This window comes from Phyllobates terribilis, unplaced genomic scaffold (genome assembly GCF_046119375.1).
Source record: "Phyllobates terribilis strain yellow unplaced genomic scaffold, ASM4611937v1 Scaffold_12__6_contigs__length_324123572, whole genome shotgun sequence".
Taxonomy (NCBI): Eukaryota; Metazoa; Chordata; class Amphibia; order Anura; family Dendrobatidae; genus Phyllobates; species Phyllobates terribilis.
This window is the reverse complement of record NW_027362772.1, coordinates 246,320,188-246,348,065: the sequence shown is the minus strand read 5'-3', so window position 1 is coordinate 246,348,065 and position 27,878 is coordinate 246,320,188. Positions and strand designations below refer to the sequence as shown.

Here is a 27,878-nt window from a genome sequence, read left to right as displayed (position 1 = left end):
TGGTCGGCCTCCTACACAACGAGTAAATTATTCATGATCATGAGGCCATCCATCTCCTTAGCTTTCTGTTCCTTGGAATGCAAGCGCATGTATGTGTAGTTCTATGACTCCCGTTAAAACAAAGCTTCAGGTGATGAATGATGGATGACGTGGTGGTAAAGGAGAAAGAGCAGGAGGAACGGGGACCATTCACATCAATATCAGGCCAGTCATCCACACATGTCTTGTAGGACATTTTTGTACCAAAAGGAGCGGTTCGGCTACACAGTTATAGGGCATACAGTAAGTGCAATGCCTACAAAAAATTTCGAGGCACTCCAACGTCCCTTGGAAGTGACATGGAGGTCAGAGGGCCTTAACTAAACCGTTTTTTTCCATTTATAGCAACTGGGTCTCCTGTACACTGTTGGCCTAAGCAGTGAATGGAAGGCTTTCCAAAAATTATGAGGAACTGCAATGCCCCTTGAAACAGACGTGGATTACAGCATACAAAAAACCTTCTACCCATTATTGGGGAGTGGGTCTCCCTTAGTGTTCGCCTATGCATTGAAAAGCAAAAGCTGACTAAAATTAGGAGGAAATGCAATGCCCGTTGGAAGAGCCGTGGAGGCTAGAGGTAATTAAAAACAACATTTCAATGCCCCTTGGAAGAGCTGTGGAGTTCAGAGTGGTTTAACAAGATGGTTTTAATACCCCTTGGAAGAGTGGTGGAGGTTACAGTGGAATTAAAAGACAATAACAATGACCCTTGGAAGAGACGTGGAGGTCACAGTAGCTTAACAAGATGATTTTAATGCCCCTTAGAAGGGCCATGCAGTACAGCATATTAAAAATATTATTCCCATTACTGGGGAATGGGTCTCCCATAGTCTTTGCCTATGCCTTCCAAGCAAAAGCTGCCAAAAATTAGGACAGAGGAACTTGCAATGCCCCTTACAAGAGCCATGCAGTACAGCATATTAAAAACATTATTCCCATTATTGGGGAGTGGGTCTCCCATAGTCGTTGCCTATGCCTTCCAAGCAAAAGCTGGCAAAAATTAGGACGGAGGAACTTGCAATGCCTCTTACAAGAGCCATGCACTACAGCATATTAAAAACATTATTCCCATTATTGGGGAGTGGGTCTCCCATAGTCTTTGCCTATTCCTTCCAAGCAAAAGCTGCCAAAAATTAGGACAGAGTAACTTGCAATGCCCCTTACAAGAGCCATGTAGTACAGCATATTAAAAACATTAATCCCATTATTGGGGAGTGGGTCTCCCATAGTCTTTGCCTATGCCTTCCAAGCAAAAGCTGCCAAAAATTAGGATGGAGGAACTTGCAATGCCCCTTACAAGAGCCATGCAGAACAGCATATTAAAAACATTATTCCTATTATTGGGGAGTGGGTCTCCCATAGTCTTTACCTATGCATTCCAAGCAAAAGCTGCCAAAAATTAGGACGGAGGAACTTGCAATGCTGGCAACACAGACCACGGTCACCCTGGTGGTATAGTGGTGGTGGAGGCTGAGGATAAAAAGAAGAGCAGAAAACAGCCGAAATTAGGAAGCGTATACCCATGTGTGGGTGTGAAGCGGTGCATGGGAATACACCTCCCGAAATAACACAGTGGATTTGAATTTATGTTACTCTGCTGTCATTTGGTGGTGATGAGAAGTCTGGCCCAATCCAGCCCTTGTTCATTTTGATAAGGGTCAGCTTGTCAGCATTGTCAGTTGACAGGCAAGTGCGCTTATCAGTTATAATTCTCCCAGGAGCACTACAAACACACTCCGATAACAATCTAGTGGCAGGGCAGGCAGGACCTCCAAGGCGTACAGAGCGAGTTCATTCCAAGTGTCCAGCTTTGATACCCAATAATTAAAAGGCACAGAGGATTCACGGAGGACGCTGGTACGGTCGGCAAGGTACTCCTTTACCATCTTTTGAAACTTTCCACTTCTTGTGAGAGTACCCCGCGTCTCAGGGCCTGTAAGCTGGGTGGGTCTCAGAAAATTGTCCCAGAACGTTGACAGTGATCCCCTGCCTCTGCTGGATTGGAGTTGCATCTCTCTCGCCTGTACGCCTTGGTTGGACAACGAACTGTGACTTCTGCCGCTAGCGTGTTCAGATTTGAATTTTTTTAACAGTTCTGCAGCAAGGGCCTTATGGTACTGCCCCATTTTTGTAGACCTCTCCACCTCAGGAATAAGAGAGTGAAAGTTCTCTTCGTAGCGGGGGTCTAAAAGTGTCACCAACCAGTAATGACTGTCACCCAACATTTTGACAACGCGAGGGTCACGGTTAAGGCAGCGTAACATAAAGTCAGCCATGCGTGCCAGACTGGTAACGGGCAAGACTTCCGTGTCCTCACCAAGATGACGACTGACCATGCTCTCCCCCTCATCCTCCTTCTCCTCCTCCCCCTGTCCTCAGGCCACCCACGCTGAACCGATGGTATGACAGTTGTACAGGTACTACCGTCTACAGCGCATGATACCAGCTCCTGTTTTTCCTCCTACTACTCCTCTCCCTCATTGTCCCCCAATGCACGTTGGGATGAGATGAGGCTCGGCTGTGTGTAATCGCCCGCTACGGCCTCTTGATTCATCTCATCTTACTCTGGCTGCAATGCCTCCTCTTTAATTCTCTGCAGAGAGTGTTGCAAAAGACAGACAAGTGGGATGTTGACGCTAATGATCGCGTCATTGCCACTCACCATCTTGGTGGACTCCTCAAAGTTTGTCAGGATGGTACATATGTCAGACATCCAGGTCCACTCCTGAGGTCTTATGTGTGGAGTCTGACCTGAATATCGACGGCCTTGTTGCAGCTGGTACTCCACAACTGCTCTCTTCTGCTCACAAATCCTTTGCAACATGTGGAGGGTAGAGTTCCAACGTGTGGGGACATCACACACAAGTTGGTGTGCCGGAAGCTGCAAACGCTACTGCAAGGGCGGCGGAAACTGTAGCCGACTTGCAAAAATGAGCTGACAGGCGGCGTACTTTGACAAGCAGATCTGGCAACTCGGGGTACGATTTAAGAAATCGCTGAACCACGAGGATAAGCACATGAGCCAGGCATGGTACGTGTGTGAACTCGCCTCGCCTCAGAGCCGCCACCAGGTTACAGCCATTGTCACACACGACCATGCCTGGATGTAGGTTCAGCGGTCTCAACCACAGATCTGCCTGCTCTTTCACAGCTTTCCACAACTCACAAGCAGTGTGGGGGCAACTCTGACTGACATAGGGCCCGCAATCCTCGGTGTGGGGAGGATGTGTTCTGTCCCAAGGTCCGAATGGGTCCCGGCTTCCACTATGTTTACTCAGTGTGCCGTCAGGGAAATATACCGTCCCTGGCCACAAGCACTTGTCCACGTGTCCGTTGTCAGGTGGACTCTCCCAGTAACTGCGTTGTTGAGGGCACGGCAGATGTTTTGCGACACGTGCTTGTGTAGTGCGAGGATGGCACACTGGGCAAAATAGTGTCGGCTGCGGACCGAGTACCAAGGGACGGCCACCGCCATAAGGATGCGGAAGGATTCCGTCTCCACCAGCCTAAAAGGCAGCATTTCCAACGCAAGCAGTCGTGAAATGTGCAAATTTAGGACTGTGGCCTGTGGGGTGTTGGCTGCGAATTTCCGCTTTCGTTCAAAGGTCGGGGATATTGACAATTGAACGCTGCGGTGGGACGTGGACGTGGACGTTGATGCTGTTTCTAGAGAAACTGCCATAACAAGTGAAGACTGAGAGGAGGGGGCATCTTTGCATGCAGTATGGACAGGTGATTGCCTTGCACGGACAACAGGGGGTTCTCTTACGCGCACAACAGTGGAAGAAGCAGTGGTGACACCCGCTGACACTGGTCGAGGACGCTGGGGTTCGCCCCACAAAGGCGGGTGCTCTGCTGACATGTGCCTGATCATGCTGGTGGTGGTCAGGCTGGTAGTTTTGTCACCCCTGCTGATGCTGGCCTGGCAGGTGGTACAAATGGCCTTTTTGGGGTTATCAGCAGAGTCTTTAAAAAAATTCCAGACTCTGGAAGATCTACCGGTTATACTGGCAACGTCCCTCGTGTTGGTGTTACGGGGAACGGTTGCCCGCCTTCTGTCTGCGGCCACCACACTGCTTCTTCCTGCCTGTTGGGGTACTCAGCCTCCCTCCCCCTGTGTGCTGCTGGCCTCGCTCTGCATGTCCTCCTGCCACGTTGGGTCAGTTACTAGATCATCCACCACCTCCTCCTCTTCCACTTCCGCACCACGGTCCTCCTCCTCACTTCGTGGCAATTGTGTCTTCGTCCACCTCTTGTGACAAATTGCCAGTGTCACCTTCCTGTGGCCGTGGCTGTTCAAATATTTGGCCATCGCTACATGGAATCTCCTCTTCCACCACTTCAAGCGTAGCAGGCGAGGGGCCCAAATATGGAAATGGACCAGTGAACAGCTCTTCAGAGTGTCCAACTGTGGGATCAGTTGCTGTCTGATGACACTCGGCATGGTGGGAGGAAGGAGCATCAGTTTGAGGAGAAGTATGCGGTCGAGACTCACGGCTACTAAGACTTGACCGTGTGGAAGACAGACCGGAGGTGGTGGTGCCCAGGTGACTGGAAGTATTATCTGCTATCCAATTAATAACCTGTTCACACTGATCAGTTCGCAATAGTGGTGTTGTTGTGTGCTTCCATAGTAATTCGGTCAAGAGAAGTGAGAAGATGTGGCTGTTCGTTGTGGCACATTTTCACCTTCGCCACGGCCCCATTCTCTGCACGCACCATCACCAGAACGTCCAGACACACGTCCTTTGCCACGCGCCTTGCCCATTGTACATGAAGTAAAATAGCTTACACTCGCACTATCAATGGCGAATGGGTAATAAAAAGGAGATTTGAACTGTGGAAGAGGAAAACCACAGTTCTAGTTCTCTGGCCTACACCAGAATCTTTTAAACAGATATATTTGTGTCTGAACAGTCAGCGAGACACTCAAACTGTTTTTTTTTTAAGAAAGAAAGGCAAAAAGGTGGATAACACCCAGATTTGTACCGTGGAAGAGGAAAACCACAGTTCTATTTCTCTGGCGTATACCAGACTTTTTAAAATAGATATATTTGTGTCTGAACAGTCACCGAGACACTCAAACTAATTTTTTTTATGTAAAAAAAGCAAAAAGGTGGATAACACCCAGATTTTAACTGTGGAAGAGGAAAACCACAGTTCTATTTCTCTGGCCTACACCAGAATCTTTTAAACAGATATATTTGTGTCTGAACAGTTAGCGAGACACTCAAACTGTTTTTTTCTATGGAAAAAAGGCAAAAAGGTGGATAACACCCAGATTTGAACCGTGTAAGAGGAAAACCACAGTTCTAGTTCTCTGGCCTGCACCAGAATCTTTTAAACAGATATATTTGTGTCTGAACAGTCAGCGAGACACTCAAACTGTTTTTTTTAATGTAAAAAAGGCAAAAAGGTGGATTACACCCAGATTTGAACCGTGGAAGAGGAAAACCACAGTTCTAATTCTCTGGCCTACACCAGAATCTTTAAAACAGATATATTTGTGTCTGAACAGTCAGCGAGACACTCAAACTGTTTTTTTTTATGAAAAAAAGGCAAAAAAGTGGATTACACCCAGATTTGAACCGTGTAAGAGGAAAACCACAGTTCTAGTTCTCTGGCCTGCACCAGAATCTTTTAAACAGATATATTTGTGTCTGAACAGTCAGCGAGACACTCAAACTGTTTTTTTTAATGTAAAAAAGGCAAAAAGGTGGATTACACCCAGATTTGAACCGTGGAAGAGGAAAACCACAGTTCTAATTCTCTGGCCTACACCAGAATCTTTAAAACAGATATATTTGTGTCTGAACAGTCAGCGAGACACTCAAACTGTTTTTTTTATGGAAAAAAGGCAAAAAGGTGGATTACACCCAGATTTGAACCATTTAAGAGGAAAACCACAGTTCTAATTTCCTGGCGTATACCAGACTTTTTTAAATAGATATATTTGTGTCTGAACAGTCACCGAGACACTCAAACTGTTTTTATTTATGGAGAAAAGGCAAAAAGGTGGATAACACCCAGATTTGAACTGTGGAAGAGGAAAACCACAGTTCTAATTTCCTGGCGTATACCAGACTTTTTAAAATAGATATATTTGTGTCTGAACAGTCAGCAAGACACTCAAACTGTTTTTTTTATTTTTTTTTTATGGAAAAAAGGCAAAAAAGTTGATAATGCTGAAATTTGAACCGTGCATCTGCAAAACCACAGTTCTAGTTATCTGGCCAAAACCAGACTCTTTTAAACAGATATATTTTTGTCTGAACACTCACAGACACACTCAATTTTTTTTTTTTGGGGGGGGGGGGATACCAAAAGGTTAATAAGATGGGTATTTGTGTTACTCTCGCGCCCGGACTGACTGGCGTGAGCTTGATTAGTGATCCCACTGTACCATGAACCGAGGAGTGCCTGGAGGGGCGTAACTAAGTATCAACTCGGTCCGACCAAGGTCACACGGTGGCTCAGTCGACTCTGTGAACCAGGGAGGAACCGAGCAGAGGGACCAGGTGTTACTCCAGGTCAGACCCCGGTCACAGTTGTTGACCCACACCGGGGAATGCAGGAACAGGCAGGTTAGGCTGGCGTACAGACAGGTGGGTGCTGGCTGGCACTGCAGGTATGCAGATAGGAGGGAACTGGCAGGCACGGCTGGTATGCAGACAGGCAGGTACTGGCAGGTAGGAAAGCAGGCAGAATGGGGACCAGTACAGACTGGGACACAGGAATGGAGCCACAGGAGAGGTGAACAAGGAGAGCGGAGCAAAACCGCAGGTGCGGTGAACAAGCAGAGCAGAGCAAAACCGCAGGTGCGGTGAACAAGCAGAGCGGAGCAAAACCGCAGGTGCGGTGAACAAGCAGAGCGGAGCAAAACCGCAGGTGCGGTGAACAAGCAGAGCAGAGTGGAGCAGAAGGTGCAGGCAGACAGGACAGGGCTCTGTTCACATGGAACAGACTGGAAAATACAGGAAGATGGTTAGAACACAGGAGGTAGATATGGAGGAAGGGAAAAGGGACAAGCAGAACCAGATACACACAAGGTACTTACAATGAATTAGCGAGTGGACACAAAACTCACAAACAGAAGTACAGAGACAACGAGTTGGAGTTAGGTGCAGGTTCAGACACTGCAGGAAAAGGGAAGGTTCGGACATAGAGACAAACAGGAAACGGGTTAGGACACTGTTCAGATAGGAACTGAACCGGGAACAAGATACAGGAACGAGCCTGGGAACTCAGCCCCCAGGGTTGCGGAAACAGACTAGAAGTCAGAGATACAGGTAGCAGCCCTGGGTACTCAGACCCCAGGGTGGTGGAAACTGACTAGAAGTCACAGCTACAGGTAGAGGCCCTGAGTACTCAGCCCCCAGGGTGGCGGACAGACTAGAGTCAGGACAGGACCTGGCAACTCACAGTTGCACAGAACAGACTGTAAGAAAGTGTTGCTCAGACACCTCCTACTTGGTGGAGGGGGTTTAAGTATCCAGCAACTCACAGCAATAGGCTGGGGACGCATTAGGACTGCGCACACTGTAGCTTTAAGAATCAGAAAGCAACAGCACCGACGCCCTAAGCCAGCAGACAAGTGACATACAAACAGCAGGTACTGGAGCAAAAGTGTGCAGCCTGGCCTGAAAGGTAAGATTGCCTTCTTGCATGGTCGGAGATGGTAAGCCATGCAAGCACGTCGCTAGGGAGTCTGACTGAGGAAAAAAAAAAAAGAAAAGAGGACTTAGATGAAAAAAAAGGATTTTTCCTGGCCCCTGAGACCTAGGGCTAAGTCTACCAATTTGAGCAGCAGCATACAGGACTGTAATGCAGTGTTGGTATAACCACTGCGTCTCCTATACAGCCTGCCTGCCTGATATCTGGGATGGATATTAGTCCTCAGAAGGACTGTTTGTTTGATTTTGCAGGCTTTAGAGACCCTACACTACCTATTTCGCAGTATAAATCTCTCCCTAGCTCAGCAGCACTCTCCCTACACTGTCTGATCCAGAGCGACTGTGTCCAAGATGGCGGTGCCCAGTTTTAAATACTCGAGCTGACGCTGTGCGGCCAGCCAATCACTGTAAAAGAACATGGCTGCGGCATTACAGTGACTGGCTGGCAATTCCTGCATGTTCATTGGCTCTGTAAAGAGCGCCAAACATGCAGGGCGGAGACTGGAGCTCCCGCCCGAGTAACCCGAAAATGCTTGGTGCTCACTGAACATCCCTAGTAGTGAGATGCTCGGGCGAGTACCGAGCAGTGTCGAGCATGCTCGCTCAACACTACTCATTATCTTTCCAGCCTCTTCACTTTATACTACATTGGCTGCTGAAGTCACAGGTCCCTCTCCATATAAATAGCGGACATGTTGTTTTAGTACCATTTTGTCAGTGTAACAATGCAGAGAGGCTACTCCTGGATACTGAGAGATTGAGATAGTTAGCTAGGTGGTTGCTTGTAAAGTCAGATAGTTTAGATAGATAGGATCCTGTGTGACTTTGAAATCAACTTTCAAGCAGATCAATCGTTTTTGCTATTAGTGTGGTCCAGTCAGAGACACCAGGCCACATTTCAGCATAGAACTTTGTTGTGCTGATATTGTGCTCCATGCAGGAATACACCTTTGAAACTCATATTTTTTCTGTTCCTACCGTGCTACATAAAGCAGTCCACATCTGAGCTTGTAATTCTTTTGCACTGAGATTCAGCTGTATCCAGGGATCGTCCATAGTAAAAAATCTAATTTCTTCTGTTCCTACCATGATACATACAGCAGGCCACATCTCAGCTTGTAATTTTTTTTGCGCAGACATTCAGCTATATCCAGGGCTCATCCACAGTTAAAAATGTAATTTCTTCTATAACTACTGTAATATATACAGCAGGCCACATCTCAGCTTTTAATTATTTTGTTCTGAGATTCTGCTGTATCCAGGGCTCTACAGTATAAAATCAAATTTTTGGTTGCTAATAGCGTGCTCCAGCAACACTATCTGAGCAAATACTGATTGATAATTTACAGACAGGTGACTCACAGGTCTGGGCATAGGTTTGTTAAACAGCTGGTTAAAAGATGGGAAGGGTACATCCAACATGAGTGGGAAAAAGCGAGGTCGTGGTGGAAGGGGGAATAGGCTAGGTGTTCAAAGTGTACGTGGGGTAGGTGATAATGTTAGTGAAAGCTCTACCGAACCAACTTCATCAAATTCTATCCAAAGACAACTGACAACTTCTGTTACTGGACGGGCTACTCCATTCCCTTTCTTTGGCAGCCGCACAGCGGTACGCTTTGTGGATGAGGGCCAGAAAGAGCATGTGCTCCGGTGGAAGGCAATTGTTGCATCAAGTGGCCTCTCCTCTTCCTCTATCTCAACATCACACACAGTACAGTTCTTATAGGTGGCACTCCAATTATCTTTGTTTCCCCCCACTTCACAACTCTCCTACCGCCCAACTAATTGTAGGGAACCACAGATGGGCGAGTTTGCACAGCTGTTCACACATTCTATGCCATGGGCATCAGAGGTCTACTCCAAAGATTCACAGATTTAAGAGGAGGAAAGCATCTGCACCGATGGCCAAATTTTTTTTCTGTTGAATCCGGGGCAGGACGAAGTAGGGTCCAAGCAGAATCCTGACCCTCGTCACCAGATGTTAAAGCCCGTGGGGGGAGTTGATCCTAATGAGACTCAGATACCTGAGGTGCTCCTCCAGACTGTACTGTGCTCTCAGGGCAGGAAGAGGAGGGTGACTTTCAGGGCGAGGAATGGGAGAACAGAGAGGATGAGGAAGAGGTTGTAAATCCCACTTAGTGTGAACCCAGAGACATGCAGATGAGTAGCTCAGCAGAGGAGGTGGAGGAGGTTTTTTTGCGGAGTAATACAGCCACGCTGAGCACTGCATCTTCAGACACAACTGCGGCTGTGGCTAGCTGCAGTCGCGGGTCTGAAGCTCGCAGGGGTGGCAAGGGTTGCCTACCCTGGGACTTTTTTAAGACCGCAAAGGATGAGCCAACTCACGTTATCTGCCACCCTCTCCAGTCAGGCTGAGTGAGAGCCCGTCAGCTGTAATGGAAGTGGACATGCCTGCTGTTTCTGCTTCACCGACCACACCACATCTTTCTCAATCCACCGTAACATCTCGCCTGCACCTCAATCATGGTCCAACAGTTTGTCGTGTTCACCCTGCTCCACCCTCTGTCAGCACAGCAGCCAGCCCTTGGTCCCACAGTTGTGGTCACATAAAAGATTGTTTCATCCTACCATGCCAAAGCTAAGAGCTTGAACTCCACCATCTCCAATCTGTTGGCCACGGAAATGCTGCTTTCCGCCTGGTGGATACAGACAGTTTCCGAAAGCTGATGGCCATCGCAGTCCCCCAGTACCAGACACGTAGTGAACGACTGGAGGGGATGGTGCAGGAGTATCTTGAGCTCAGTATCAATACCATCAGGGAGGGTTTGGACCCTTTTACATTTTGGTCTTCAAAAATGGAAAAGTGTCTTGAGCTCACCTGTCACACCTTGGAGGTTTTATCATGCCCAGCAGCCAAATTTCTGTCAGAACGTGTCTTCAGCATTGATGGTGTCCTGATGGATAAGTGCATCCGGCTGTCCCCTGAAAGTGTAGACCACCTAACTTTCATCAAGATGAACAAGTCATGGATCTCCAAGGACTTTTGCACCCCAATCGCAGACTGTACAGAGTAGGCGATGGTGTAGTTTTTAGTGTGCTGCATTGATCTTGCATTATTGCAGTCTGTGACATCTTTGTCGTGGCTTCTGTGCCTGCTGTTGCTGCTGCAGATGTTAACAATATTTTTTTTGAAATGTGGAGACTCCTGATTGGGTCTCCATCTGGTGGGTTGGCTGTAGTGTAGTGGAAGGGATGCCAGTGCCCCATTATACTACTTCTACTCTGGTGAAAAATTGATTCCACTTTGCTGGTGTCTGCCCCTAATTTTTTTTAAAAGAGGAGAGTCCTGATTGTGTCTCCATCTGCTGGGCTGGCTGTATTGGAAGGGGTGTCAGTGGACCATTATACTATTTCCACTCTAGTGAAATTGATGCCACTTTGATGGTGTCTGCCCCTATTTTTTTTTTAATATGAAGACTCCTGATTAGATCTGCAGGGTTGGCTGTAGTGGAAGAGGTGTCAGTCCCCATTTTACTATTTCTAGCCTGGTGAAATTGATGCCACTTTGGTGGTGTCTGCCCCTAATTTTTGGAAATGTGGAAACTGATGGTTGGGTCTCCTTTATGTGTGTTGCCTGTAGCAGTAGGCCTCCCGGACTGGCAGGCCTCCACTTACTTTCAGTCAACTACCTGTGTTATTATCCTTACAATTTTGTACCAATAGTACACTATGAAACTGATGTTTGTGCCACCTGAGTGTGGCTGAGCAGAAAAGCAACTTGAGTCATTGCATGAGATATCAGGGCTCCCAGCACAGCAGGCCTACACCGATCCCTCACCACCATGTCTTCATTTGGAGTTAAATTCAAAGCTGTGAATGCTGGCCCAGACCTTGATACCTCATGCATGGCCCATGGCTGACTGCTTCTGTGCCATTATAAAATTTGTACTGTGGGTCAATTGATGCCATTTTTCATGGTGTCTGCCTCTAATTTGAGCTGTTTTGGCAGCTTTTGGGCCGCTTTGAAGGTGTTGTGTATGCGTTTGGTTTTGCATTCCATTGAATCCAATGGGACTCGGATACGTTCGGCGAACTGTTCGACGAATTGTTCAACAAACATCGGGAAGTTCATCGATCTGAAATTAATCGAACCTTTAAAACTAGAGATGAGCAAACTTTTAATAACTTTCTGTGACCAGAAAAAAAAAACACAATTTTGGCGTTTATATATTTTTTTCTTTTCATGACATTTAGTATACAGGTTAATTTTTATATTTTGATAGAAAGAACTTTTAGGTTGTGTTTTTTTTTTTATGTGCAGAGAATCTTTTGTCCTAGGAAAGTAGATGCGATTTCATAAAAATTCATGGCCACTGTGTATTTGAAAACGCTGTTGAATTGTGTCGTTTTTGGTGCTTTTTTTTTCTCTATGAGGTGCTTGAAAAAAAAGTGTCTAAACAGTTGCGTTTTTAAGTGCAGAATCAAGGTTTTTCTGGACTGAAAAAAATGCAGAAAACAACAGTGCTTCAAATCTGCACCAAAAATGCATTAAATAAACTGGAAAATACATAAAAACCGCAATCAGAGAAGATTGATATTGTGGATTATGGTGAGGCCACCTGCACAAAAAAAACACACGTTTACACCACGTGTGAATGTGAACTTATGGATGCGGCAATACCAAATACGTATGTTTATTTTTTTAATTGGGCAGTGGGCTTATACATTTTGATCGAAATATTAACTAGAGCCTCATGTTCTGTATTGCAAAATTTATCAATATATAATATTTGGATGTCCGGTCCATGTATTTTTTTTTTCTACATTTACGGTAAAAGATGGTTTTCATTCACTGGCAACAAACAGATATCTTTAAAATGGTAAGGAAGTGAAATCTAAAGTACGCTAAAAAGGTTGCATCCATTTTCGTTACATAGTACAGTTATTATGTTTTCTTTACATAGGTTCTGAATTAGCGGTGTGCTTCTGGTGACAGTAGTACCACTAGTCTGGGTCTTGGTCAGTAGTCAGACTGTGTAAGTCATAGCCACCTACACATTGCCATAAGTGCTCTCTGGGGAACCAAGAACCATGGACAGGTTTGATGCAGAGCTTTGTATGGTGCAGTTATTTTCCTGCGTTCTCTGTGCGGGATAAATAATGATATAATGTTGTACTATGGGTCGATACAATTACATTCATACCCAATTTATATATATTTTTTTATTTTACTGCTTTTCCACAAGAAAATCACTTTAAAAAATACATATTTTTTGCAACATATTCTGATGGCCATGACTGTTTTTTTTTTCTGAGTACAGTACTCTATGAGAGTTTGTTTTTTTGTTATTTCCAGTGTGTTCACATTGTATGCCCTATCCATATACGCAGAGTAAGCAAAATCTCTGGCAGCAAAAGAATAATTACTGTGTTGTTAGAAAATCCCTGTGAAGACTAACTTTTTTTTTTTATTAACCATTCATTTAATATCAGTATTTTTATAATTTCAGCTTACGAGAATTTTATTTTCATGCTGACAATCAGGTTTATTTTTCTGTTTTATTATGCTGCTATATTTGCGAGAAGAACATTTATAATTGAGTTATAAAATGAAAAATATTTTTTAACAAAGGTGTGCTAATTACAAGATCATACAAGGCAGCCCATAACCTATCCCCATACATCTCTGTGTAATGCAACCCCACCAATGTAAGGCTAGTGATCAAGTAATGACCACCATGCCCTCATTGAACTTGTTTAATGAATTGACCATTACAACATTGCGTGGCAGAGAGTTCCATTGCTCTTACAGTAAAGAATCCATATTCCCACTGTTCTTAAAGTATATAATCCACAGTCTCACTGTTCTTAAAGTAAAGAATTCATAGTCTCACTGCTCTTACAGTGAAGAATCCATAGTCTCACTGCTCTTACAGTTAAGAATCCATAGTCTAACTACTTGCACAGTAAAGATTTGCCACTTGTATTGATGATTAAATCTTCTTTCCTTTAGACGCAGAGGGTGCTCCTTTGTTGTCATTGTATATTTACTTGTAAAAAGATCATTAGAAAGATCTCTGTACTGTCCCATCATATATTTGTAAATTGTTTTTATTCTGTGTTGTTGTTTTTTGAGCACTTTTTTGACATTTTTGACTGTTGGTGTCACGACACTGTTGTCGGGTTCCTACCCTGTCCCTAATGCTAGGGGTGCCTTATCTGGCCCTGTTCCTCAGATTACTTCTGAAGGTGAAGATGCTGGGGCCACGTACCTTGTCTGAGCTCCTCAATTCGCCCTCAGTCTATTCCCTTCCCCCACCCAGGGAAGAGAGGAGTAGTAGTGTATGGCAGTACACCAACCAGACTAACAAGGTAATACAAACAGGGCTAAAGGAAAATACCAATCATACAAATATATGCACACAAACAACAGAGGTTAACACCGGGAAGTAGAGGATGGGGAACAAACCAAAATTGGAGAAGAATAGGAGTAACATGTAACCTAAACCACACAACAGTCTAAGCTGAAATCCACCAAACGCCTTCTCAAATAACCACTCTGTAACACACTCCTAGAACCATGCAGCATAAGCTAACTTTGGCAATGATAGCCTGCCAAAGCCCAGTATATATAGGAGCGGGGAGTGGCTAACACTGGACAGCTGAGAGCCTAAATGAAGGTAAGCTTCCAGGAGCTCACAACTGAGCAGATTAACCCCTGTACTGCTAAAAGAAACTTGCACCATTTAATATGAAGGTGAAAGGCTTCTAGTGAGTGCAGGAGTGGGAGGAATCAGACGCTGCAGTCTTCTGGATCTACTCTGTCACGGTAAACGCGTTTTTTTTTTTTAAAGCATTTTTCCATCATTTTTGTGGTGTCTCTTGTTATTGCCATTTTCCATTTGTTTTTTTTAATCTATGTAACGATGAAGATGCTGAAATGTCGGGAAAATGCTCAGAAGCCTGGAAGTCTCTTGAACCTTTCCATTGACTTTTATTAATAAGTATAAAGCATCTTCATGGAGAAAAACACCTGAATAATGATTAGGATACTTCTCATAACTGCTTGGCATCACAGGTTAGAACAAGTACCTAAACTATGAGCAAAAAAGTCAGCTCACCCACCAAGAGATCCGAGGCACGGAGGCCTGCAAAGTAGAAATAGAAAGTAGGAAAAATTCATGGTCAGGTTCATCTACAAGAACATGTCTTTATTACAAAATGGTGTTAAAAAAGTCAGAAGATACAGTGAAAAAGCAAACGCGTTTCAGACGGAGCCTTTAGACATTGCATGACTAAAGGCTCCGTCTGAAAGGCGTTTACTTTTTCACTCTATCTTGTGTGTTGAAGCTTTTTTAACACCATTTTGTATTAAAGACTTTTTTTTTTATAGGGGATCCTGACCCTGGATTTTTCCTGCTTTTCATTATAATCTTTGGAGATGTTCACATGTCTGTTTTTGATCAGCCTCAAGGATCAAAATGACCTTTAAAAGTTTATGGGCCCATGAAAATCCCAGAGAACACATAGATGAAATCCATGATTAACTTTGTAATGAATAGGAGAAGTTTGGCTTCATATTTTACCCTGGTCCAAAAGTTCTCCTTTTCGTCAAGTTTTACTTATATCTTGCAAATACAGTCCAGAGTCTATTGGTGCACGATCTATAGATGTCCAGGCATCTTCATGCTATCTATTACTAGTTACATGAAGTCTTCCTCTGTATACGCAGCTGCCCAGAAGGAATACAATGTGAATTAATATTGATTGTTCAGTCTTGCTTACTAAGCAACGAAATCCACTTAAAAAGAACATTGCAACTAAAATGCTACATCTGTACATGCAAAAGACAAGACGAGTTACACTGCTCCCAACAAAGGAAGATCATCGCCAACGACGATGAGGCATTAAGGAAGTATACTCCAGTGTTACAGCAATTATCGATATTGGTCCCTAGACACTTTTCTATTGATAACAGAAAACTGTTACCCAGCGCAGACCGTGCCATCAAAGTATTGATTTCACAGCTTTTTCTCTAATTACCTGCCATCCTTAATAATCTCTCAAGACTCGGTTTATCAAACATATTCATGATCTCCTTCCATTGTTACGTCTATAACAGAAATTCTATTAACAGTGTGGAAATATGTCCCATAAATCAATATGCAGCATCTAAAAATGTACATTTCTTACAGTCTTCCAGTTGGTGACCTTAAAGTAAAGTGAATATATACCCCTGCACACCACTTTTTTTATCCAAATAGGTCCAAAATTTAGTATTTAGTGTTGATCAGTCCTATATTTTTTATAGTGGTTGGAGCTTTGCCTTTATGTTACAGAGTTTTAAATTCCCTGCATTGTCATAGGATTAAAGGGAGTCTGTCAGCAAATATGATCGAGAATGGTGTTTAAACATTTCTTTGGGTAGTGCTTTAGTACCACTCTGACTAAGGGCAGGTGTACACAAGCACATTTTTGGTCTGAGTACGATTCGACAAAACATCGGATAGCACTAGGACCATTGTTTTGATATGGGACTGTCCACATGTCCAATTTATTTCCTTGGACAGAGGAAGAAAATCGCTGCATGTCCGAGTTTGATCCAGAATGAGTGCAGTCTGATTTCCATGCACTGGCACAATGGAGAAGATGGAGAAATCATGTTCTCCATCTTCTCCTCATCCAAGAAAATTGGATCACACTATGTTCACACTGCATACAGTGCACGCAGATTCATTTACATAATCGACCCTATTCTCTCGAATGAGAGAATCCACGTCCCTAAGAAAGTGACGTTTTAATCGGGCACAGCACTAACACAAGTGCACGCCGTGTTTAATACTGAAGTGCTCTCGTCTCTTGCAGTAAGAGCTCCCCTGCCCCGCCCCTCTGCTATTAAGTGACAGCCACAGCATCCAATCAGGAGCCCTCTATAACTATTCTAGGGTAGAGGCATAAGGTTGTGCAGCACTTGCTGCAGACAGTATAGGGTACTTCAGTATTAACCCCTTAAAGTGAACCTGCCACCAGTTTTTTCGTTTATAAACCCTGGCCATCTCCTTTAAAATTATGTAAATAGGGCTCCTATAACCCCTTTATATCCTCATAGGTGCCCCTGCATACCTCTGAAAATGTGTTTTATACATGTTGTGACGACACAGGTTTTCTTCTTAATTATGCCAGACATACTTTCTGATGGGTAAGAGCAATATACCTCTATTTTTATGTTGACTGTTTTAACCTGTGTTCTTCTTTGGTGTCTCAACACAGACTATTTTTCGAATAAACCTGATTGCTGATCACTTGAGGTGACATTGATCATTGATGAATGCCTGTTTTCTGCATCTTATATCAGCTCTTATAATGTATCGTCTGCCATACAGAGACTCTGGACAATGAATGTTTGCTAAGTTATGTTAAATACCATTGTAGGGTGTTTGCCAGCCAACATTGGGGGGATGAGCTATGGATATTCAAGCATTGTAAATTAATATCATGATCCCTCACCCTTGACCTGTGAATGATGGCTTGATAGGACAAATGTGAACTATAAAGAGGGGGTCTCTGCGTCTGTTCAAAAAGACACAACAGGATGACAGCCTAAGGGACCACAGCCCTGGCTGGAAAGATACAGAACTGCTCCATTGTCCATTGCTGAACTCTCAGAGACGATGTGAAGAATCCAGGTTGGGACAATCAGGTCACCTGGCCACATATCTCACGACTCTAATCCCGGCAGGCCAGGGGAAGGGTGAGATTGTGTAATTTTTCACCATCTCGTGTATTTACTGGGACTGTTCTACATGTTATTAATTGCTGGTGGTTCAATAAATTATTGCCACACTGTTTACTATCAGCCTGTGTTGTCTGAGTAGTGTTCTGCCCACGGAAGACCCTGTGTCTTCACACATGTCCTGCGCTGCATGTAAATTTTATGGTCTGGTCCAATGGGAGAATCCAGACTGCGATCAGAGCCGCCCCCCGATCCCTTCAAAGACCACTGGATAGAAGTGGATGACGTTGCCTATAGTCTCGTATTAAGAAGAGATCTCTGGCTTCCTGAGCAAACACTGGAGCGATCTGGCAAGTCACAAACTACGGCGCGAGGAACAGAACAAGATGGCAGCTGGTAAGTATATTTCTAGGTTCTGGGAACTTACATTAGTGATACCACTCCAGTGAAAAATAAAAAAAAACAAACACTGGAGTGGTGGTTTAAATAATAAAACTCTCGCCGCCAACTTCCACTACTTGGAGGCTTAGGGGTCCACCATATACTGTACATGCATTGAACTCATTAATAAAATGGTATGCAAAAAGCTCCCTCTAGTGGTGGCCACAGGGAGTCATAATATTGGAGCTCTGTATCAACAAACACTGCGCATCAACACCAGTCTTTAGAAACCCTGGACAGGTTATGATTCGTAGATATTCTGTAGAGAGAATAGATGTGACAATTGCATCACTTCTTCATTTTTAGGGGGATCTAAACAACATGATCTGATGGGATATTTAAGAACTATAGTTCTTTAAAAAAAAAAGCACTGAAAAAACAACAACCCATGTTTGATTGGGAGCTGGCAAAGGAATTGGGTGATTGCCGCAGGTCCAGCTTCTCTAACCTTAGGTAATCATTGGGGAAAGTCAAGCCATCAAATTTATGGCACTCTGCTCTGTAGGTGATCGGTTCGGTAATATTACTGACAACCACAGTCTGTGAAAAGAACCACTGGTGTTTTGTGTCATGGCAAGAAGATTTTGGCGTAATAACAAGCAGGAACAGCACTGATTTTTGATAATTACTTTCTTAGATCCGCACTTGGTAACTCCAAATACACAATTTACAGATGTTTCGTTAGCAAAAGTTGAATTATACTAACAGCGTAGGAGCCGATAATTAGCAAGTAACAGGCAAGGTCCCTAGATAATGACCTCTTTGCATTTGGTGAAAGTTCTGAATGGGAAAACTAGCATGGAAATAATGACATATAAAGAGGAATGATTCTTTCTATGCTGCTTATTGAAATCCTAATCTTATGTTATAAATCAACCCCTCAGGCCTGGCACTAGGCATAACACCGTTTTGCCTGGAGTGTTCCTCTAAGCTGTCAACTCTGATTCTATATCCATGGAAATCCCTTCATCAATCAGTGATGTCACAGGGATGTAACATGCTACTTATATCCAACTAATAGCAAATTGTTTCCAATGAAATTAGTCAGGTACTAGGCACTTCTCTGAGTGGATGACTATGGGGGTGCATTATACTTTATGGAGGACTATGGGCTGTGTATTATATTATATGAAGTATATGGGCTATGTATTATACTATATGGAGGACTGAAGGGAATGCATTATACTACATGGATGACTATGGGCTGTGCAGTACATTATATGGAAGACTATGGGATGCATTAAACTATATGGAGGACTATGGGGGTGCATTATACTTCTTCTATGGAGCCCCATAACTTCTATGTACAACCCTGGTGAGTATAATGGTTTATTTTCTTCTATACATTAAAGAACAGTGGCAGAACATATACCAAGCCATATACCAGAATGGGGCCAGGATGAGGGACATATATACCAGGATGGAGGATGCATATATATATATGTGTATATATTTCATTCAGGATTCTGGAGGGGTCTCTGGTTCAAATCTTGCACCAGGGCCCATCAGACTCTAGTTATGCCACTGGTTGTTATTCTAAATATACCAACTATAATAATCCTGTGATAATGTCATACCTAGCGATACTATAAGGGCAGCAAGTTGTGATTTTGCTTGAGCACAGGGGATGTGAACTTTGTCGAAGGCTGGGTTTGCAGGTTCTTAAAGTAGCAGACTGAGGAAGTCATTTCAAATGCAGAAGGTTTCCTTAATTTTTATCCATGGAGGCACATAATCTTTGTGGTTACATATCTAAAGAGGTATATAGTATAGTGGTCACATATCCAAAGAAATGTGCAACATAATGGTTACTCATCCAAAGAGGTACTTTAAGTTTAGCCATACTTGTGTAGAAACGCACAACTTGAACAGTCTTCAGATAGAACAATATAGTTGAGCTGTTAGTGGTTTACCTTGTGGTTTGTTGTCAAAGTCTGCCCAGCAACAGACAGTGAGTAGGGTAAGACATAGTTAAGCGTTGAGACTAGCCCAGAGAGGGAGGGGCTATGCAGCAGGATCAGAGAGGACTTCCTGGTAGTGACTCAGACGGGGCCTAGCATGCAGGTGGAGCAGATGTTTGGTCTGAGTCCTCAGCAAGGCCGCATGTGTGAGTGTTTTGTGGCAAAAGAGATAGGAGACCGGGACAGAGATAGTGTGATCCTGACCAAGACAGAGAGAGAGTTACGAGACAGAGAGCAGAGTGACCAAATGAGAAGGGTCCAGATAAGGTATACTTAACAGCAAGGCCCCGGGTAGTTTACAGCTAAATGTAACAGGCCAGGATGGAATAGAACGTGACACGAAGTGAGTGTCCCAGGTGGGAGCTCCCTAAGCATCAGAGAGCTTAAAGATGAGTTAGGCCATATTGGCAAACCCTCTCCTCTAAGAGGAGATTCAGATGCAGAACTGTGGGAAGAGGAAAAGACTTTCACGGACTGTACTGTAGTGTTAAGCTGTGTGGTGGTGAAGAAAATTAGACCAGTGGAGGCAGAAATGTGTGATGCCGTGGAAGTAACAAGACTGTGTATAGAGTGCTCTGTATTAATGAAGAAATGTGCAAGAAGTTGTGTACCCACTATCCTGTGTACAAAGCTGCCACGCAATGGCAGTTTAGTAAAGCTTCGTTTGTTAAGAACTGGAGGTCTCCTATCATGAACTGATTAACATCTGGCCCTGGCAAACCAGCTTCATTCATTACATACGGCCAGAAGGGATATAGGGCCCTCACAGCACAAGTCCGCGCACCTAGCCAGGACCCCGACCTTCATGTAACGTGCTGGGGCACGAGAAAAGGGTGCCTCGCCCACGGCTACTGCCCCTCGCCACGTTACAAAGGCCCCCACACAAGTAAGACGATCAGCTGGTATCACCAACATTGACCGGTTTGGATGACTGTTATCTAATGTGTATGGGGACCTTTAGGCCAAGCAGGTGTTATCCAGTAGGTCAGACATTACAGACTTAACCCACAGCAGTATTCCCTGGAGTTTTCCTTTTAAATTTCAAGTGCATTTGCAATTTATCTTTGGACTGTTCACACATGCCTTTATCGCAGCAAGCCTCTCTGAGCAGTCCATTGACTAAACACAGGCTGCCGTACCTGTGCCTGCTTTCTACTAACAGCAGGGGGATGCAAAATATACTACAGGCCTATATGGCTATTTCACAGTATTTGGTACTGAATAGAAAGATATTCTATTAATACCAATATACATATACAGTATATATTATATTTATTACATTGAAAAATTGTCTGCAGACTATATTATGTGGCAATATTATGTCATTTCTACAATGCACTAGGATTTAGGACAATTTACACAGTATAAAATATATGTGCAGCGAATAGGCTACATCTGTTGCACGCCGGTTAATTGTTTCCGATAAGATGCCATTCAGTCTATAAATAATCATGCAGATCACCGGTGGAATATCACATAAACCCATAGTAATGCACAGCATATATCAATATATGGATATAATTATATATATATATAGGCAGAATCCATGATTCTTACCTGCTTCCATGACTTCACACTGCTGTCCGAATACATGGGAAAAGGTGACAGGCCCAGTAGCATCCATGGCTCTCAATGTCATATGTGTCTAAGTCCAAGGAGACTACTGCAGCGTGTTTACCAGTGGATTAACCCCTATCCCTGTCAATTCTGCACAACACTACAGCACCAGTATGTATAATCAGAGACGGAGCCTTCCCGAGATCCAGAAAGCTCCCTTGTTTCTGCAGCTACATCCTCAGATGCAATTAAAGGAGAGAGGAAGAGAGAGATGGGGATAAAGCCTGGCAGCTGCAGACGGTTGTGTAAAGCGGTTTCAGTTATTAACTCCCAAATGCAATATCTGCTTTTATTTTGGTCATGTTAGTAAGCTCGGACGTTCTCCCTGCTAATTTCTGATTGAAGGCTGGATGTGCTCTACTTAAAATTCCAGCAAGATATTTAGGATCCCTGCTTTCTGGTCGCCTTTCCCTGAAAAACTGATTCCTTGTATGCTGCTTCCAAGCTCAGTATTATATATAGGACCAAAAATAAATAAATGCATTCTTCATAAAGACGACTAATATTATTTTACAAAACAAGATCATAAGACACTAAACCAGCATTGCAGCTAAGCTTTCCATCACCTAATTAATTTGCTACCCTGGCCTGAAACTTTAAAGAGGACCCGTCACTTGCCATAAATTATTAATATATATTTTTCTATCTGATATAAATACCACTTTTCTCTCGAATCTGTCCTATAAATATTTATTTTATTTATTTGATTTTTTTATTTTATATTAATTTAGTCTTATGGTGTGGGCTTCTTCTTGAGGATCATGGTCTCGATTTGTTAAAAAGACTAGAACTACAGTACTGTGGAAAAATTGCTGCAGAGTAAGAATGCTTTCATAAATAGAAGTGTTAATAGTTTATTTTTATCAATTAACAAAATGCAAAGTGAGGGAACATAAGAGAAATCTAAATTACATCAATATGTGGTGACCGACCTTTGCCTTCATCAATTCTTCTAGTTACACTTGCATCAAATATTTTAAGGGACCCAGTAGGGAAGTTGTTCCAATCATCTTGAAGAACTAACCACAGATCTTCTGTGGATGTTGCTTGTACAAATTATTTTCTCTTTTTGTAATCCTAGAAAGACTTGATGTTGAGATCAGGGCTCTGTAGGGCCATATCATCACTTTCAGGACTCCTTGTTCTTCTTTACGCTTAAGATAGTTCTTAATAACATGCTGTATGTTTGGGGTTGTTGTTCAGCTGCAGATTAAATTTGGGGCTATGACATCTCCCTGCCCTGATAGTATTACATGATGGATAAGTATCTGCCTGAATTTCCAGTAGTGATGACTGCTGAGGACTGTAGACACAGTGGTCGGACAAGGAACTTAGTGCAGCAGATGAAAGTCACATAATGCTTACTTCCTTTTGAAATCGGAAGAAGTCCAGCAGTGCCATCAGCTCAGAACTGGGAGCAACCAGTGGGACCCAGCTACACCCATCTACTGCTTGGAGAAATCTGTCCAGAAGTGGTCTTCATGGAATAATTGCAGCCAAAAACCATACTTTAAACATGGAAACAAGGCCAAGTGACTCAACTAAACTTGAAAAAATAGCAGCTGGGGTTAAGAAAACTGGCAGCAGGTGCTCTGGACTGAGGAGTCAGAATGTGAACTATTTGGCTTAACAGAAGGCTGTTTGTTTGCCGATGTGATGGAGATGGGTACAATAATGAGTATGTGTAGAAAACTGTGAAGCACAGCGAAGGGTCCTGCATGTTTGTGGCTGCATTTCAGTAAATGGGGTTGGGCATTTGGTCAAGATGAACGATGTCATCAACCCTTAGAAAAACAGGCAGATAGGTATCTATTATGCAATACTTTCAGGGAGGCATCTGACTGGCTCCAAATTTATTCTGCAGCCAGATAACTGCCCCAAACATACAGCCAATGTCATTAATAACTATCCTCAGCGTAAGTAAAATAAGGAGTGAAGTGATGATATGGCCCCACAGAACCCTGATTGAGTCAATAGAAGGAATTGCACAAGCGACAGACACTGAAGATCTGTGGTGAGTTTTCCAAGATGTTGGAACAACCTCTGTGTCGAATTCCTTCAAAACTGTGTGTAAGTGATGTTAAATTATACGCAAAAATTATAGCAGATAGAATGAAAGACATTATTCCAGAATTAATTCATTCTGACCAAGTGTGTTTCGTTAAAAATAGACAAGCCCCAGATAGCACCAGAAGAGTGATAAATCTACTATGATTGAAAACGAAAAAATCCCATCAATTTTATTATCAATAGATGCCAAAAAAGCATTTGATCACTTAAATTGGAACTACATGATTTTAACACTTAAAAAATTTGGCTTGGAAGGCAACATATTAATCTATAATCATAGCGCTCTACTCAAATCCTTCCGCCAAAACTATAGTTAATAATCACTACTCTAACTTATTTCCTTTAACAAATGGTACTCGTCAGGGTTGCCCCCTTTCACCGCTACTATTTACCCTATCAATAGAACCCCTTGCAGAACTAATCAGACTTAATAAAAACATCAATGGAATTCCCTCGGGATTGAGCCAGCACAAGATAGGACTTTTTGCTGTCGACATCCTCATAACCATTACGGATCCTTTAAATTCTCTTTGTGAAATAACCAAAATAACTGAAAAGTTCTCATTTGTTTCTTATTATAAAGTTAATGAAAAAAATCAAAAATCCTCAGTTTTTACTTGGATTCAAATTTAAAAAACATCATTAAGGGTGAGTTCCCTTTTTCTTGGGACGAGTCCAAAATCACTTTTTTAGGTATAAGAATAACGAAATCTTTGAGTCATATAGTCGAGACAAACCTTTCGGAAATTGTTAGGAGGGCGGTTGCAAACAACTTTAATATAATGGAGCGCAACCGACCCCGGGGTCCGCAATGCAGCCTGGTGGACTGCTGCCGAACACTTTCCGGGTGGAAAGGAAAGCGACAAACTTAAATGTTAAACCCTTCCGTGTTTCTGCACGCAGGAACGGGTATAGCGGTACGCTCTATCTCCGTTAACTGCACGGGAGAAGAGCATCCGGGATAGCACCTACTTAACTGATAAACCACTCCGAGTTAAAGCACACGGAGCGGGTATCAACGGTTCACACAATCTTCAAGAACCGCAGGGAGACGTGCGACCGGGGGAAAAGCAGTAGCCTTGTCTTCGATACAGGCGCTACGCAGTAGGAGTTGGCGCTAAGATGCGTGTGTGACTCACGCCGACGGATATGTGCCCTCTGCCGGCGTGCTACCGGACAGAGGAGTATTTCTCCACGTGGTCCACAGATGTCTACAGGGAGTAGGACGTCTGCAGGCTGCTCGGGGTGTAAGGCGACCCCCACTGACAGAGCCAGACTGCAAGGTGAAGCTACCTGCCTACTTTCACTAGCCTGCCTACTTTCACTAGACCTGCCTGAGGAAACTACACGTGGAGCACAGTCGTCCACACAACAGCATCATGCTCAATGATCCGAGCGCGCCACCATGTTTGTGGGCGGGCCTTTTAAAGACTAAACCCTGCCCACCGACGCGCCATTGGTGACGCCACCCGTGGACCAATCAGGCGGTGCCAGGTCACCGGGTCAGGTGGGTGCCAAACCACCAATCATGATCCGCCAGGTCACGGACATGCTCAGTGCGGCAAATCCTGGACTTAGACTCCACAAGCCCTGTCTCCCTCTGCAACCCAGGCTTAACATTGCTAGGCACAACTACCTGGGAGACAAACTGTACGGCTCGTGGACCAGCTAGGTGTTGAGGCTGATGGCAATGCTAAGCAACATCAGCCCTCACTGGACCAAAATGGTAGACCACCGAAGGTCCTGGACCCATTTCAAATCCAGCACCAGCCTGACGCCTAACAGAAATATTTGAAGAAATTCAGAACACGCTAAGAAATTTCACTAAAACTGACACATCTTGGTTAGGAAGAATAATAACATGCAAAATGATGATTCTTCCTAGACTCCTATATATTTTTAGATGCATTCCTCTTCTTATACCCCCCCCCCCCACTGGATTCAAAAATTACACAAGCAATTAGCAGATTACATTTGGCAGAACAAACCCCCAAGAGTAAATAAAAATCTTCTCTTCAAAAGTAAGGCGAACGAAGGTATAGCTTTACCCAATATTTGCGCGTATTACGAGACTAATATCGTATTACAAAGCAAGAAATGGCTATTAAAAAACAAGATACAAAATTGGGTCTCTTTAGAAGAATATTCAAATGGAAATATCCCTTTATCTTCCCTAATCCTAATTCATTTATTAATCCCAAATCTATCATTACCATCTCATCCTCTTTTAAAATCCACAATTACACAATGGAAAAGACTTTTAAAACTATCTCTAGACAAAATTTGTCCCTATCCCCCTGAAAAAGTTCCTTTAAATACTTTCAGTCTAATTATTACAACATTTCCAACTGGGAAATGGACTAAATAAGGAATTAAAGACTATTCTCATATTCTTACAGGCCCAAATAAAGACAGAATACTAAACTTTTATACTTTAAAAATTGTTTACCGTCTACCAGAAGAGGAAATTTTCAACTTGATAGTAGTGTTGAGCCACCCCCGTAGTGTTCGAGTTCGGTTCGGTTCGTCGAACACCCGTGTGTTCGCCGAACTGTTCGTCGAACACCTTCAAACACCGTTAAAACCAATGGCAGGCAAACAAAAACACATAGAAAACACCTTCAAAGGTGTCCAAAAGCTGACAAACTGCTCAGAAGACACAACTAACACATGGAAAAATGACAAGTACATATAGTCATGCGAAAAGAAAAGAGGTGGAGGAGTAAAAGGAGGGGGAGACACAGATATAGGCATGTCATGCCCTTCTAAAATCCAAAAAGTGAGAAGCCGACACGGCCAGTCCGTTCCTGCCTGTGCCACCTCTGTGTCGCCGGGTTTGTGCCAGAGCCGCGGTGGACCCTGACGGCCAGCCCCCCTATCCCAATACTGGTGCCTGTCCGCCGGTGGGTCGAGGCCCCCCACGGTGGGGGGGGGGAGTAACATCTGCAGAAGAAAGACCATCTTCCAGCCAAACTAAGATGTCGACTTCTTTTCGTGGACAATGTGATACGATCCCATTCTTACGGACACGCCCATCGCTACAAATTCTAGATGAGGCACAAATTCTAGATGAGGCACAAAAACAGCAGGTGCTTCAACGGATATCAAGTGCTCCTTCAAGTGGGCTCTCCATCACCTCAATTTCAACATCACAAATACTCCAGTCCTCAGAGGTGTCACCCCAATCGCACTTGCTTCCTCACAGCTCCCAAGTCTCCAGCTGCCCGTCTGAGTATGGGGTAACCCAGATGGCTGAGTCTGCCCAGCTGTTTACTCATACTATAGCCTGGGAAACGGAGGTCTGTTCCAGAGCTTCTGTTAATCCAGATGAGGAAATGATCTGATCCGATGCCCAGAATCTTTATAAGTTGGATCCAGGACCAGATGAAGAAGGTTCTGAGCATAATGTAGACCCTTGTTCCCAAACTGTAACTCCTGTTGGTGGAGACAATGATGAAGACGATGATGAGACTCAAATACCTGATTGGAGCGACAACTTGACTTTTCGGTCAGGGCAGGAAGAGGTTGGCTCTGAGGGCGACGGGTGTGATAACACACAGGGTGATGATGACGAGGTTGGAGATCCCACTTACTGTCAACCCACAGTCAGACAGTCGATGAGGTCAGCAGAGGAGGTGGAGGAGGATGTGACTAGCCCTGGGGATGGGGATGACTCGGTACCCGGGCATTTGCCTGGCCTTGGGGATGTCGCGGTGGTCGGCTCCCTGGCCCGTACCCTGGGGTCTCTCTTTAAAAGGGTGGATAATTGTTAATTTTATAAGAGTTCATGATGCCACCTGTGGTATCTGGTGACAAGCACCAGCGCTGCAGCAGTCCACTGAGGCCGGTGATAAGGCAGCTCGATGGTATAGCTCCCCACAGGTGGAGCTAGGTCTCAGGGCAGCGTATGCAGGGGGAATGCAGGACAGGCGAGACCCAGCTGGGTCAGAGCAAGAACGGGAACGGACACGGTAGTCACTTCAGTACCTTTTACTGGTGGAAATTCAGGCACATCCCGGAGCACTGTAGGGTGAAGGGTGCATATCAGGATCCTCCCCAATGAGCGGGTGTAGGGCCTCCTGTTTCTTGCCTCTGCGTAGTAAGTTTCTGACCTGCCTGGAGCTAGGCCTAACTTTGTCTCTGTCCTGCGCTGGCTGACCTTGTGGTAGGGCCTTCTCTTGGAGTTCACGCTCCCAGTATGCGGGGCCTAAGCGTCTCCTGGCTCTGTTACATATCAGCACCTTAGCGATCCTGGGACTTGTAGTTCTCCATGGATTCCGGTTATGCCTTACTGGGTCATAGAGATACCGGTAAGCTCGGATCCTGTGTCCGGTAAATGCTTCGGGGTGAGCTGGTTAAGCTCCTCTGCCCCTTATGTACTAA

The 27,878-nt window shown here is 44.1% G+C and overlaps 1 protein-coding gene across 9 annotated transcripts in view; it reads right to left on the bottom strand.

Annotated features, from left to right (window-relative positions):
• Positions 1-21,625, bottom strand: part of KAZN (kazrin, periplakin interacting protein) — a 755,495-nt gene extending 733,870 nt beyond the window's left edge. For 3 of the 9 annotated variants that reach the window (XM_073656779.1, XM_073656776.1, XM_073656777.1), the window contains exon 1: positions 21,366-21,617. In XM_073656779.1, the coding sequence (XP_073512880.1) occupies positions 21,366-21,447 (82 nt within the window). In that variant the 5' untranslated portion in view covers positions 21,448-21,617. Of the gene's footprint in view, positions 1-21,365 lie in introns of all 9 variants that reach the window. The other 6 variants (XM_073656771.1, XM_073656774.1, XM_073656778.1 and 3 more) reach the window with 6 other exon arrangements.
• Between the last annotated feature and the right edge of the window lie 6,253 nt (positions 21,626-27,878).